The sequence below is a fragment of the Monopterus albus genome, unplaced genomic scaffold (genome assembly GCF_001952655.1).
Source record: "Monopterus albus unplaced genomic scaffold, M_albus_1.0 scaffold311.1, whole genome shotgun sequence".
NCBI lineage: Eukaryota > Metazoa > Chordata > Actinopteri > Synbranchiformes > Synbranchidae > Monopterus > Monopterus albus.
The window spans coordinates 131,787-146,303 of NW_018128191.1; the positions used below are offsets into that span (position 1 = coordinate 131,787).

At 43.2% G+C, this 14,517-nt stretch overlaps 1 protein-coding gene across 1 annotated transcript in view; it reads right to left on the reverse strand.

The window, feature by feature from the left end:
* Positions 1-14,517, reverse strand: part of LOC109973930 (peripheral plasma membrane protein CASK) — a 131,011-nt gene that overhangs the window by 74,886 nt on the left and 41,608 nt on the right. The window contains exons 3-5 of the mRNA XM_020623834.1: positions 9,497-9,602; positions 6,755-6,832; positions 6,587-6,659 (exon numbers count right to left, since the gene is read on the reverse strand). Of these exons, the coding sequence (XP_020479490.1) occupies positions 6,587-6,659; positions 6,755-6,832; positions 9,497-9,602 (257 nt within the window). The remainder of the gene's footprint in view (positions 1-6,586; positions 6,660-6,754; positions 6,833-9,496; positions 9,603-14,517) is intronic.

The window sequence follows — 14,517 nt, forward strand, 5'->3', positions numbered from 1 at the left end:
AGAACATATTATGGCTAAGGCTACAGTTATACACGTCATAATAATAATATTAAACACCCTGTCTGCTGACAGTCATCAACTCTTCTCTCTAGTATCCTTGACCAGATGTACCCTGTAGAAACTCATAAGCATGACTAAGCATTTAACAGTCTAACTAGACATCCTATCTCCACTAAACATTTCTAATACATAAAGTATCTATCCAATATTTATCTGACCAAAAATACCTAACATTTTCTTGTATTAATCTTGTGTTAGATTTATGTCTGTATGTTTGTTTTAGTTACGCACCACGTAACAACATCCACACACATCGAGCTACCTCATTTTGTTATGACTAGGTAGGCGGCTCCAAGCCTGTGGAGCTCTAGATAAGAGATGGAGTCTGCCCATACTACGCAGGCACGTCAAACCGTGACGTCACCTGATATGCCAGCTTGCAGCTGACCATAACGTTAGTCAAAACATGAGGAAAAGTCAAGGTGTGTGGCTGTTGATTAGTGAAGTGTATCTAGAACAATATAACATGACATTACACATTAAGACAAATATTAAGATTAGCATTACAGTTAATACTAACAACTCTTTGCCTGCAGCCTTGGCCTACATGCAGTCTGGAAGCACATGAAATTGAACTGAGCATTTAACAGCCTGAGCTAGACATCCTGTCTCCACTAAACATTTCTAGACATCAAATCTCTGAATATCTATCTAACTAAGAAATAACCTAACAGAAGGAACAACCCAGATTGTGTTCTGTAATCTTTACTTATATATATTCTGTAAATAAACCAGCACTAAAATCAAGAAAGACGGACTCCTTCCTTACTCAGGTCTGTCCAATAACAGAACTGGGGTATAACAAAACACAATTAAGTAGCATTCATCTCTCTCACAAGACTGCTGTGCTGTTATCACTTCAGTAAAATGATGATTGTCTTTACTGTGGATGTCCAATCCGACCAGCAGCAGCTTCTTAAACCGTAACACCTCAACATGTAGGAACACATTTAACCACAGTGGACGAACTAGGACCAGGGAAAATCCCAGTAGAAGGCACAGAGGCAGATGTTTGCACAAAGCTTCAGTCCTCCTGCGGAGATATTCTCAGAAGCCAAACTACAGCATTCATAAGGTGAAGCTTTTTCTGCTGAGAGCATCTGACAAAGGATCCCATCACCTCACTACTGTTGTAAGGTTAGGTAAGGTATGAGCCTGTGCCAGCGTGTCTCTCTTCAGTTGTGTTTACATCAAATGTTCTACTGTGTTTATGGATTCTTCAGGTGGCTCGGCACAGCGTCAGGAGTATGCAGTATTCTGTAGCACAAACACCTGATGTGTGAACAGCCTCAGGAAAAACAGTTCACCTTCAGCCTGAGCGCTGGCTTTCAGTGCGACACCTCGTGCATTCAGAACTGAGCCTGATAAAACAATTCAATCAGTTTGCAGTGCATTTGCATGCACTCGGTCTGTAGCGATGAGAAATGCAAACACACACACACAAACACTGCTGTCACCAGCAGAGGTCTGTGGTGAAGTGAGGATGAAATTAAACAGAGACACGGTGGTGATTCATGAACATCAGCATTTAAATGAATTCAGTGACTTTCATGCATGAACAGTTGTGGCACTGTCGCGCTGCTCCATATTCAACAAGGACAGATTTGTTATTAATGCACTGCATGTGCGCGGTTTGTGCGTGTTCCCTGCAAAGGACATAAATCTCAGGCAGAACATCTGATAAGTCGAGCACAGGAACTCAGAGTCACTGTTAAATGGTGATAATAGAGGTGAACTCCTCTATGGGTCAAGGTCAAAGCTCACTGATCAGAGACAAGTTCACGTTTCACAACTACTCATGGTTCTGTAAGGTGGGGATTTAAATTGCTGTCTACATCTAAAGTGGGAAGTTGACACATTGTACACACTTTTGTTTACCTTTTTATATTCAGGGCAGGTCCACTGAGAGGCCACCTCTCTTTTTCAGGTCCACCCTGCTCACATGTTACACATTCACACCTGGAAGTTGCCCAGTACAACCACAGTCTGACCTGTGGACACTCAGCAGCTCCACTGGGGTTACGGGCCTTGCTCAAAGGGCAACACAGTGGGGTAAGCACTGCTTTGTCACCTGTCCCACCCAGATTTAATCCTGCCATCCAGGGACTGAACCAGCCAATTATTTCCTCAAGTACTGTAATTTTAAAGCACAAAGGTCAAGAACTGCAGTAACACCCAAATATTCAAACCAGTGCAGCTGCTAGCAGCTTTATGTTTGTTTTAGTTACGCACCACGTAACAACATCCACACACATCGAGCTACCTCATTTTGTTATGACTAGGTAGGCGGCTCCAAGCCTGTGGAGCTCTAGATAAGAGATGGAGTCTGCCCATACTACGCAGGCACGTCAAACCGTGACGTCACCTGATATGCCAGCTTGCAGCTGACCATAACGTTAGTCAAAACATGAGGAAAAGTCAAGGTGTGTGGCTGTTGATTAGTGAAGTGTATCTAGAACAATATAACATGACATTACACATTAAGACAAATATTAAGATTAGCATTACAGTTAATACTAACAACTCTTTGCCTGCAGCCTTGGCCTACATGCAGTCTGGAAGCACATGAAATTGAACTGAGCATTTAACAGCCTGAGCTAGACATCCTGTCTCCACTAAACATTTCTAGACATCAAATCTCTGAATATCTATCTAACTAAGAAATAACCTAACAGAAGGAACAACCCAGATTGTGTTCTGTAATCTTTACTTATATATATTCTGTAAATAAACCAGCACTAAAATCAAGAAAGACGGACTCCTTCCTTACTCAGGTCTGTCCAATAACAGAACTGGGGTATAACAAAACACAACTAAGTAGCATTCATCTCTCTCACAAGACTGCTGTGCTGTTATCACTTCAGTAAAATGATGATTGTCTTTACTGTGGATGTCCAATCCGACCAGCAGCAGCTTCTTAAACCGTAACACCTCAACATGTAGGAACACATTTAACCACAGTGGACGAACTAGGACCAGGGAAAATCCCAGTAGAAGGCACAGAGGCAGATGTTTGCACAAAGCTTCAGTCCTCCTGCGGAGATATTCTCAGAAGCCAAACTACAGCATTCATAAGGTGAAGCTTTTTCTGCTGAGAGCATCTGACAAAGGATCCCATCACCTCACTACTGTTGTAAGGTTAGGTAAGGTATGAGCCTGTGCCAGCGTGTCTCTCTTCAGTTGTGTTTACATCAAATGTTCTACTGTGTTTATGGATTCTTCAGGTGGCTCGGCACAGCGTCAGGAGTATGCAGTATTCTGTAGCACAAACACCTGATGTGTGAACAGCCTCAGGAAAAACAGTTCACCTTCAGCCTGAGCGCTGGCTTTCAGTGCGACACCTCGTGCATTCAGAACTGAGCCTGATAAAACAATTCAATCAGTTTGCAGTGCATTTGCATGCACTCGGTCTGTAGCGATGAGAAATGCAAACACACACACACAAACACTGCTGTCACCAGCAGAGGTCTGTGGTGAAGTGAGGATGAAATTAAACAGAGACACGGTGGTGATTCATGAACATCAGCATTTAAATGAATTCAGTGACTTTCATGCATGAACAGTTGTGGCACTGTCGCGCTGCTCCATATTCAACAAGGACAGATTTGTTATTAATGCACTGCATGTGCGCGGTTTGTGCGTGTTCCCTGCAAAGGACATAAATCTCAGGCAGAACATCTGATAAGTCGAGCACAGGAACTCAGAGTCACTGTTAAATGGTGATAATAGAGGTGAACTCCTCTATGGGTCAAGGTCAAAGCTCACTGATCAGAGACAAGTTCACGTTTCACAACTACTCATGGTTCTGTAAGGTGGGGATTTAAATTGCTGTCTACATCTAAAGTGGGAAGTTGACACATTGTACACACTTTTGTTTACCTTTTTATATTCAGGGCAGGTCCACTGAGAGGCCACCTCTCTTTTTCAGGTCCACCCTGCTCACATGTTACACATTCACACCTGGAAGTTGCCCAGTACAACCACAGTCTGACCTGTGGACACTCAGCAGCTCCACTGGGGTTACGGGCCTTGCTCCAAGGGCAACACAGTGGGGTAAGCACTGCTTTGTCACCTGTCCCACCCAGATTTAATCCTGCCATCCAGGGACTGAACCAGCCAATTATTTCCTCAAGTATTGTAATTTTAAAGCACAAAGGTCAAGAACTGCAGTAACACCCAAATATTCAAACCAGTGCAGCTGCTAGCAGCTACAGTGGTCCAGGGATGAAGTGGCAGTGTTGGCTTTCAAGTTAATTATCAGTTCCAGTGGACAGTCTTCTTTTTGCTGATAGGCAGGTAATATGTGTGAGTAAAAACAGAAACTGCCCTGTAGCAGGAGGAAGCATGTTCTTTCGGTCTGAGTCATGTAACAGTAGACTCAGACTCAGATTCATGTGTTCATTCATGTATGAACAGAAATTCACACACACACATATTTAGTGTAAAGAGGACAACCAGGAGTTGTGTGAAGATGAAGGCGCACACTATAGCTGTGAACAACCAGTTGTCTCTCTGACCTCACAGGCTCACATACAGACAGTGAGCCTGAGCAGGATGCAGGGTAGGAGAGCAGCTCATACTTTAGAACTGTATAGGCTGCAATGACTAATACCTGACAGAGAGAAACTCATGAGCTGGGAGCTGACTGTGGCCATACAATATGCATTATGAGCCTCTCAGAGAAGGCGATGAATACATATTCTGTAAAAAGGAAGCACATGAAACCATTAAACTCACAACTGGGGAGGCCGCTGAGGAAACTGCGTTTGCACAGTGAACGGGTGACAGAGCAGAGGAGACAAGCCACTCTGAAGGTAAAGTCTCCTCCCATGGAAACCAGGCTGGCTCCACTCCTTACAGTTGGTGAAAACTGGCTGACAGCAGTGCACAGATACCAAAGCACACACACCAACCTTTTCACACAGGTGCACAGGGAGAGTCACACATCTACAGACAAACCCAGAGTAGTAAAAGAAAATACATGTTACATCTGCAATAGAAATAACAGGAAATCTGACAGATGACATCTGGATTTCCCACCGTGCACAGTGTAGGCCAGCTGTCACTCAGAGTTTTCCACATCTACCACCCAGCAGGCTGCAGCCATGCCTTCAGTCAGAACACTCAAGGTAAGTGGCTGCATTACTTCATATAAATGACACCTGAATTCACGGTGCATTCACCAGCGACTTATCGCATGAGGCCAAACTGTCTTGTGATATCAGTCCAACCACACCACTACTAGCACCTGCCTCCGCATCCTACAGAGCACAGGAGAGGAATGAAGGAGAAATCAACCAGCTGGAAGCTGAAAGTTTTTTTTCTTCTGGTGAACAAAAAAAACCAACTTCATGTTGTATTCTAGAAGATAAGTGTTTCAGTGCAGAACACCTCCTAACTGGAACTGCACTTTTAAACTCACAGGCTCTCATTCATGTTCGAGTCTGTGCAGCCACAGCACCACCTACAGGTAAGGACAGCAGCAGCAAGTTAGAGCTGCAATGATAAGTGATGTTCCCTCTGAGTACAGACAGGAATATCTGCTGCAGTGATTATTTTACAGCTGCTGTTTTGTTTGTGTGTGCTTCTCTTTAATTAGTGTCACAACTGTTCTCCAGGGTACAACAACTACATGAGACATTTTACTTTTATAGTTCTGTGGTCTATTAGATAAATATAATGATTTGAATAATAAAAGAAATATGTAAAATGATTACGTTACAGTACACTAACAAATTCAGAATCATTTGACCATGAACACCCACTTAAATTACATTTATATCTTCTTTTCTAATCACTCAGGTCTAACATGTAACTTTGACTGTGAGTTTATATCAAGTGTTAACTGACTGAAATCAGGCTGCAGCTAGCAGCTATTTTCATCATCAATTAATCCACCAATTATTATCTCAATTAATCATTTAGCCAACAAAATGTTAAAGCAAATACCAAATAAATAGGCACTGGATGTTCAGTCCAGTGTCCACTTGATAATATTAAACAAAGAGCTAGGATTGATATGAGACAATTGCAAACAATTCTTCTATCAATGACTAATCACACTAATCACTCAAGCAAAAGTTAAATGTGAAGAGATCAACAATTTATTTTAGGCTTGTGACTGTTATTTTCATTATTACTCAATCTGCCAAGTGTTTCTTCAATTAACTGATTAATCATTTAATGTGTGAAGTGTCAGATAACACAGCACACAGTTCTGAAGTCCACGCTAACATCTTCAAGTGTCTTCCTTTGTTTGACAAACAGTCTACAGTGACATAAAACTGCTGAAATGTCTGAAAAATGACTATTAAATTATCAAAATAGCTGGTGAATAAGGTGAGGCAGGAACTTCGCTGCTGTATAATATGAGCTGTGTCTAGTTGTGCACGTCTCTGCAGTGCACTGTTAATCCTCATTATGTCCTGAACTGCACATAGAGATCTCTAGCAGCCACAATCCCCTTGCAGCTTGTTCTAAGTGAGGTTGTAGTGAAGTGAGAGGATTAGTTTGAAGTCAGGAATACCTTGACATCTCGGTGGATGACATTGTTGTCGTGGCAGTAGCGTAGCGCCTCAAGGATCTGCCTCATGTAGTGGCTACGGAAACGACATCCCAGGAAATATTTAGATCAAAAGTAGTGGTTGTAAAAATGTAGTGTCTCAAGGAAGAACATCCAGTGCACAACGCTCACCTGGCCACTGCTTCGCTGTAGACAAAACCAGCATCTGCCCTCTTCACAATCTCAAAGCACAGGTCTGCTCCATCCATACTGGAAAAGACAGAGGGGGAGGATCAGAACAGGAGTCAGGTAAGACACTCTTATTAAAACTCTAGGGCTATGCTTCTCTATGATTGGCTGTGGAGGTGAATGGGAGATACAGGTCAAGAGCAGGGAAGCTGTAAAACTGAAGCTGGTACAATGCTCTGAGGTCAACAGGTGGTGAGACAATTCTGAACAATCCACACTATAATAAGGACAGACTGAAGGTGAAGGATGAGAACCATGCTTCATAAATGGTTAGGAAATGTTCTCTAAACCATCATCAGTGTGTCCATACTGAATTCAGGGTTTCTGCAAGTTAGACAAATTAAAGTGGACTTAAGACCTTTTTCATACCACATGGAATGTAATTCAATACATGTTTCACTGTTATACTGCTCAAATTATGGAAGATATCAATACAGTACACTCGTAAGTACATAAATGTATTGATATTTATTCACAATTTAATTACAATTTTGTCCCACCAGTATATTAAAAAAAATGTCCTAATTAAAGGTGCATTATCTAAGTTTTCCAACAGTGTCTGACAAACCCAGTGACAGTGGGACAGGACATGGTGTCTCTCAGCTACACCCCCCTCCATGACCCTCTGCTGCCTACAGCCTCCTGTTGTTATTCCAGTTGTCAAAGTACGATCTGTAAATCAGCCCCGCCTGCTGCCTAGCCAAGGTTAGAAGAAGGGTTTTTCCAGCTACCAGTAGTCATGTCAAACAGCCATGGAGGAGCTCTGGGCGGCTAAAGGTCTGAACCAGTAGCTGCCAGAGTGAAGAGGTGGCGTCTTTTGCACAGAGAGAGTGGGACAAAGAAAGAGCAACAACCAGGGTTAACATGGGTCTGGCTGTTTGACATGGAGAGAGTTAAAAGCAGCCAGAGGACTCAGACTGGATCCAGATGTGGCGTTCTTCTGTCTGGATGTGTTAGCATCTAAAGCTAACCTGTTTGTTTTGGTAGCATTAGCCACCTAGCATGGTCAGGATTTTACCTTTGTGTTGAATTAATACGATTTAGAATTTAGGAGGAACTGGAACTTTGTGTTACATCAGCAGTAACCATAGCTTCTACTGGACTGACACATTTACTGTTAGTCGGCTAATGCTAGCTTCAGACCGGAGGCTGCATTTAGGACAGTTTGTCCCAACCAGGCATCCGTTGTTTATGTTGTCGCTAGAAAACAGGAAGTGATGGGAGGGGCAAAGAGCGATAAGGAGCAGCTGATGGTGTCTGTTTGTTTTGAGCCTCACTGGACCCTCTGGTCTGAAAAGACATTAGATAGAGGAGATTTAATTAAACACTAAACACACCCTAGACCTGAATAACAGCAGAAAATGGATGGATAGCTGGCTTAGTCAGTTAAAGAATAACTATCTAAGGTCTGCATATGAATTTTATGTAGATCAGAAGTAAATTACAGAACTAAATCAGCTAATATGCTCAGTAGGTGTATTCATCAAAGCATTATTCCTTTAAACTCGGGGCAAATGTTCTTCTGAGACATGAGACTATCTGCACACAGTCCTGCAGAGCCACAGCATTACCTGAGGACAAGCTGTTGCTGTAATGGTGGAGTTTAATGCATATGCATTCCCCTGTGGAATCAGTGACAGTACCCATATGGCTCTAACAGTGACAGCTTCTCAGCCCAGTTAAAACCAGGTTGTAGCCAGAGACGAGACAAAAACATCACACCTTGCAATGAATAAGCTGCTGGGGACAGTTTTTAAGGACACTGCCTCAATCCTGATTCACTAGCGGTTTACGTAGAAAACACACACATACAGAGGATTAGTGACAATCCTCAGATACACACACTCGCACTTAATTGTGACCCAGTCATTCAACTATAGCCAATTTTGTCTCTCATAATTGCTCTGTTCCCATTCTTCCTACAATTAGTGGAAACAGCTCTTTGTTGTCACTAAGCCTCTGCACCAATTAAATAGGGCTGTTATGTAGAGCCTGGCTGCAGCACATGCATATTTTCTCCACTCCGACTGCTCACATCTTGATTAGGCAGGAGGGATTGTCCACATGCATCTACCATGTTCACCCAGCTCAGCTTTCAAAGGGCTGCACTGTTCAAAGAACATCTCAGATCTACCTGCATTCCCCTGTGTGCATCAGTGAATGTATGGAACAGCAGCTTGTGCACAAATGAGCTCATGAACAATGAAAATCCCTTTAAATGGCACTTGCATTTCCTGGAAAGTTTTCTGTTCTGTACTGAGCTGTATGATAGGACGATGTGCAAACCCGAGCACTTGCCTGTTCAGTGATAAGAGAATTAAATGATAAAGGAATTACTTCTGGAAGAGGAGGAAAGATGAAGATACGGAGCGGGCTCGGAGGAGCTCAGGGAAAAGCTGGAGGTAGCAGCAAGTGTGAAATCTTAAACTAATCTCCTTCCCTTCATATATACAGTATAGCAGTGAACCCACTCTCTGCACAAAGTCTCCCTCCCCAAATCGTCAGCTAACACACTTCCTCACATCAGTGGTGATCATATGAAACCACTGCAGGGTTCACTGTCTGTCCTGCTGACGCTGTCACCCTTGTGTCTGTATGTCCTTGTCGCCGACAACACCTCATCTTCCTCTGTCCTGCAGATGCAACCCACTGTGACATGTGAAATTTTGCAGGGCTGAGACTTACAACTCAAAAACCATGTAGAGCATCCCATCTGAGCTGTATGTCTCCAGCAGCTCCACGATGTGGGGGTGCTTCAGCATGTGGCAGATGCTGGCCTCCCGCTTCAGATCTGAAAACACACAGAGAAAAAAAAAGTGAGATCAGCATACATCTCAGCAAGATGAGCATTAAGTACGGAGCACATGATTATTCCTGATAATTCTACAACTGAGGACGGAGTGGATCTTAGATAGAATTATATATGACCCATGTACCTGGGTAGGAAAGAGAATTTTACATCCAGTTTTGGTATTTTTCACAGACCTGGAAACACTTTTTTAAATTTATTTTACTCAGTTGATTTCCCCCAGCTTTTCTCACCATGTCCAGTTTCCAGCCCCTGTCACCACCAACACTACTGCTGGTTTGGAAAGGGCTGCAAGGAGTCATGTGCTGCTGCAACTGGAGAACCACAACATTTGGATCACAATGTGTTATTGTGTGGGAGAGAGCAATGAGTCATGATTTATAATGAGCTAATTCTAAATACACTTTAATTAGCCAACAGCTAAATGATTAAGCATTTTACTATTCTGTTAATAGCTTTACGTGCATGTGAAAACAAAGCACTGAATACAAATGTTTTGACTGTGTGAAGGCTGTATGAGTAATAGCAGCGGAGCAGAGTCTTCTGACCTCTCACAGGCTGCACCACTGATGGATTTTAAAACATGTTTTGCTGATGAAGCCTTGATTAAAAACCAGTGTGAGTGCGAGGGAAGTTCACAGGCACTTCTCACAGTAAACTCATTTTCATAGACTGATCTGATTGCAGACAGATCTCCTCAGCAACTTTGGCTTATTCACAGTGTTTTCCCAAGAGAAGATGACTCAGATAATAAATCAATTAGTCACAGAAAGCAGGACAAGAGGTTCATCTCTCTCTCTCTCTCTGTTCTACCTTGTGCTGCTGAGGTCTTTATGTTAGTCTGACACGTCCAGACTTAAATATGTCATGAGCCACAGCTGAGTAGTGCCCATGGCACGTTAAACTATCATCAGATTCATGTAAAGGGGTGCATGTCTGAAACAGGTTTTGGTATGTGTAGTGTTAACAGTTTGTGGATCGATCCAGACACACTCTCTAATAACCTCTCTAATCCCAGTTTCCTTATTTGATCGTTCCTCTGGACAACCGAGGGTAGACGACAGCCCAGAGCTCTTCTTCCTGCTCCGGTGGAGACATGAGCTTGCGGAGCTGTTGGCGACTGGATGCTTCAGATGAAGGAAGGATCAGAGATAACGTCTCATATCTTTAATAATGCTTTTACTAAATTCCTCTCTCCTAACACAATTTCCTTACTTGCTTTCCTCTCATATCAGGCAGGTGGGACTAAGATGCAAGTGAGGGAAACATGGATGTATATAAGAGACTAAGGTGTGACCAGCAGTTTCCCCAGGAGGGCTCACATTATCTCCTTCTGTTCCACATCCACTGCCTGATGCCACAACCAATCAACAGGAATCTTTAGCGTGGCAACAACCTCATGAGAACGCACTTCAGCCAAGAAGCTGCTACTGGCATTTCGTCATATTTTTTAGAAATGTATAATCTCTTACCCTTTTCATAGTGTCAGAAAACTGGCAGGCACCTTCCCTGTTTCACAGAAGTTCACTCTGGCACGACTGACAATGTGCTACATGTTAAAAGGAACCTTTACGCCACACCCCTGAAAAGCTTTTTCGCACCAATCTAAGCAGCTGAAGCCTGCCACTTTCAGACAATCCCACCAACCTCGAGGCTTTCTGTAGCTTAGCTCTTACTGTTAGTAGAGACCAAAATGAAAAAAGTGCATGACGTGACACAAGGGTCACGCTCCTGAAAAACCTAAATCATGATTCATCCGCAGAAGTGTCTCATACACAAATTGGCATCAAGCTTCTGCTCTCCTTTGGTTCAAGTGCTGTTTGTTTCCATCCATCCTGTTATTTTAAACCGTTACTGCTGCCTGGCAAGAAGCATCCCCCACTTTAATTGGCTCCTAATGAAGAGGGGGGTTAATGGAAGCGGTTACTGAAGCTGAAAGGAACAACGCAGGCTGGCTGCTGGGAGAAAGCACCGGGGAGAGATGAGAGGCACAACTAGTCAAACCAGGAAAATAAATCCCACAGTAGCATACAAAGCCCTGCTGCTCCCGACACAAACAGTGGAACACAATCTCAATCTCGTATGCTGAAAGTGCCTGAGCGAGCACACTTAACTGTACTCATTTTAAATAACCGTGTCTCATACTGATGTAGCCAGGATGTTCCAAAATATGCATGCTTGATATACAGGTGGCTAAATGTTACTCATTGCCAAAGTGGTTTTCTCCGGACTGCTGCTGCTAAAGGTGATTTACAGGCAGGAACACTGAATGGGGAGAAAGATGGGAGGAGACGTTTCTGCAAAGATGTGATAGGGTGGAACACACACACACACACACACACACACACACACACACACATGTGAATGTTACTGTATTGTTCTGCTCCATATGTGGTGACATTTAATTAAGCTCCGAGTTAAAACCATGAGCCACTTGTGCTGCTGTGAGTCTCAGCGCCAACAATAAGCTAATCCTCTGAGGACAAGCACAACGTCTGGGCTAACGCTAATGTGATGCTAAAGTCTGATAAGAGGTTACCCTAAGGGCGCTGTAGCCTGACATATTTAATGTCATCTAGCGTGCATGCTGCTCGTGTCCGCCGCTATAGCTGCTGCTGGAGATCATGAACGATTCTTTATCAAATGAGGAACAAATAACCACAATTTTTACTGTGCTAAGAAAAACTGCAGTGAAACCACTTCCATTGTTTTTAAGCTAGAGTGTGTGTGTGTGTGTGTGTGTGTGTGTGTGTGTGTGTGAGTGTGAGTGTGAGTGTGAGAGCAGTCAACAGAATACCACTGATCTTGTGGCAAATGTGTAAGCAACAGAGAATTAATAACGAAAGAAATGACAGACACAGGAGGAAGAGACAGATAAGACTGCAGCATGACTATACAAAACCACAGTACACCACACCGTGTAACACTGTGCTTGCACAGACAAATGAGTTAGTGCAGAACAAACGGAGGGACCATGACTATCAAATGCAACAATAAAGTGTCATTTCAGCCATATGTGTTCAAAGCTTCTCCCAATACTTCAGCTAAAAAACATTAAGTAACCTCAGGTCAGTGTAGTTTAACTTCATTTATAAATCAGCTAACACTGCTCTTCTACTAAACTTAGCTATCGACAATATGAACCAATAAATGCAAAGATGGTAAACCTGAGGCCCAGACCCAGCCTTCTGCATTTAGCGTAACATCAATAACAGTTACTGTAAAGCAAGGCGTTAACTCCAGTTCATGCTCACGCTGTGGGCAGAACAACATTAGGTCTGAATTATCTAATGAATGTAAAGGTGCTTAATAAGAAGTACAGGCACCAATTGTTCACTGTGCAGGACATGTGACCTCAGTCTGATAGTTCTCCTTCATGCTTGGTCAGAGGTAAAATAAGATCTACATTGAATATTTAAAAAGTACACATATTTACAGAACATTAAATGGATTTATTGCGACTTGGGGTGACCTGCTCCACCTCCACCTGACAAACACACGTGATCCCTGCTCCTCCTGCTGGGAGTCTGCATTGGAAGGAGGTTATCACAGCTGCACCACACAGAGCTGTAGGCAGGTTATGACCTGATGCTGGTTTAACAGACAGTTAGGAGAAGATGTCACAACAATCTAATACAAACTCTGTGCTGTAGCTTTTATGACTCTAGAGAGAGAGAGAGGACAGATAGATGATGAAGGAGGGAGGAGACGGACAAGGGGACGAAACAGGAAATGAAGATTCAATGGCTGCAGAGAAGAAAAAGGGGAAAGCAAAAGAATCAGGGAGAGGAGGCGGACGGAAGAAGCAAGCAATGGCACATGATGAATTTTGCTCATTCTCTAGCTGGTTTTTCTCCCTCACACCCTCAGAGGGCTGACCTATTCGTTGGAAAGACCTCCAGACAGGCTGCAAAGAAACAAGCTGGCATGTGTGTCTTTGTGTCAGGTCTCTGCTGGCCAATCTATTGCCAAGGCACAAAGCATTTGACCCACTTCCCTTGGTCTGCTCGAAGGCTTCGCTGCTGTGCTGCAGCTGCCTGCTCAAGTGAAACTGCTCTGCTTTCTGCAGGCAACTACAAGGGGGGAATGCAAACAATGAGAACAGCTGGCTGGCCTCTAGAGGGGGTGCACAGTGTGAGGGATTATGGAGCTCCAGGGAGGGAGGGGCTGCGACTAGGTATAAATTACAGGGGAGTGTGCTGTAACATATACGTACGTGCACATAAACACAGCCATGGAGTCACAAGGAAAATAGTGTGAATGTAAATGATGGTGATGAAGAGAAATGGTGTTTGTGCACAGCCAGACAAGCTACAATCATTCAGGAGCTTTGTGTGATCCATCGAGCCAGAGTTTCATCACCACTTTATGGGAAAGCTTTGAAGGAAAGGAGTCAGGCCAACATGATCTGAAGAAAACAGGAGGACTACCATGATGTCCAGTATTGACCCAGTCATCACACAGACACCAGTATGTGTGGAACTGGTCAACACTTACACAACATCCAACAGGTCCAGTTTAGCAAACCCGCACCCACAAAGCCCCAACCCCTTACCCACAATCATGTCTAATCAAATCCAGACAAATCCTTTCATTTTCATGTTAAACAAAACTGATTAAACTTCCATGAGACCAAACCGAATGACTGGGCTCCGTCTGTCTTCCTAAGGCCCAGCATTTAGAAATGACAAAAGAAGATTTAGCAACTATTTGTATTTTTATTTCGCTGTGGATTTAGCACAGGATGTGAAAAGGTCTTGTAGAAAGAAATTCTTGATAAAATGATATAGTGCTATGTTATGTACAGTGGGTACCGAAAGTATTCAGACCCCCTTAAATTTTCCACTCTTTGTTATATTGCAGCCATACGTTAGATTCATTTAAGTTCATTTTTTTC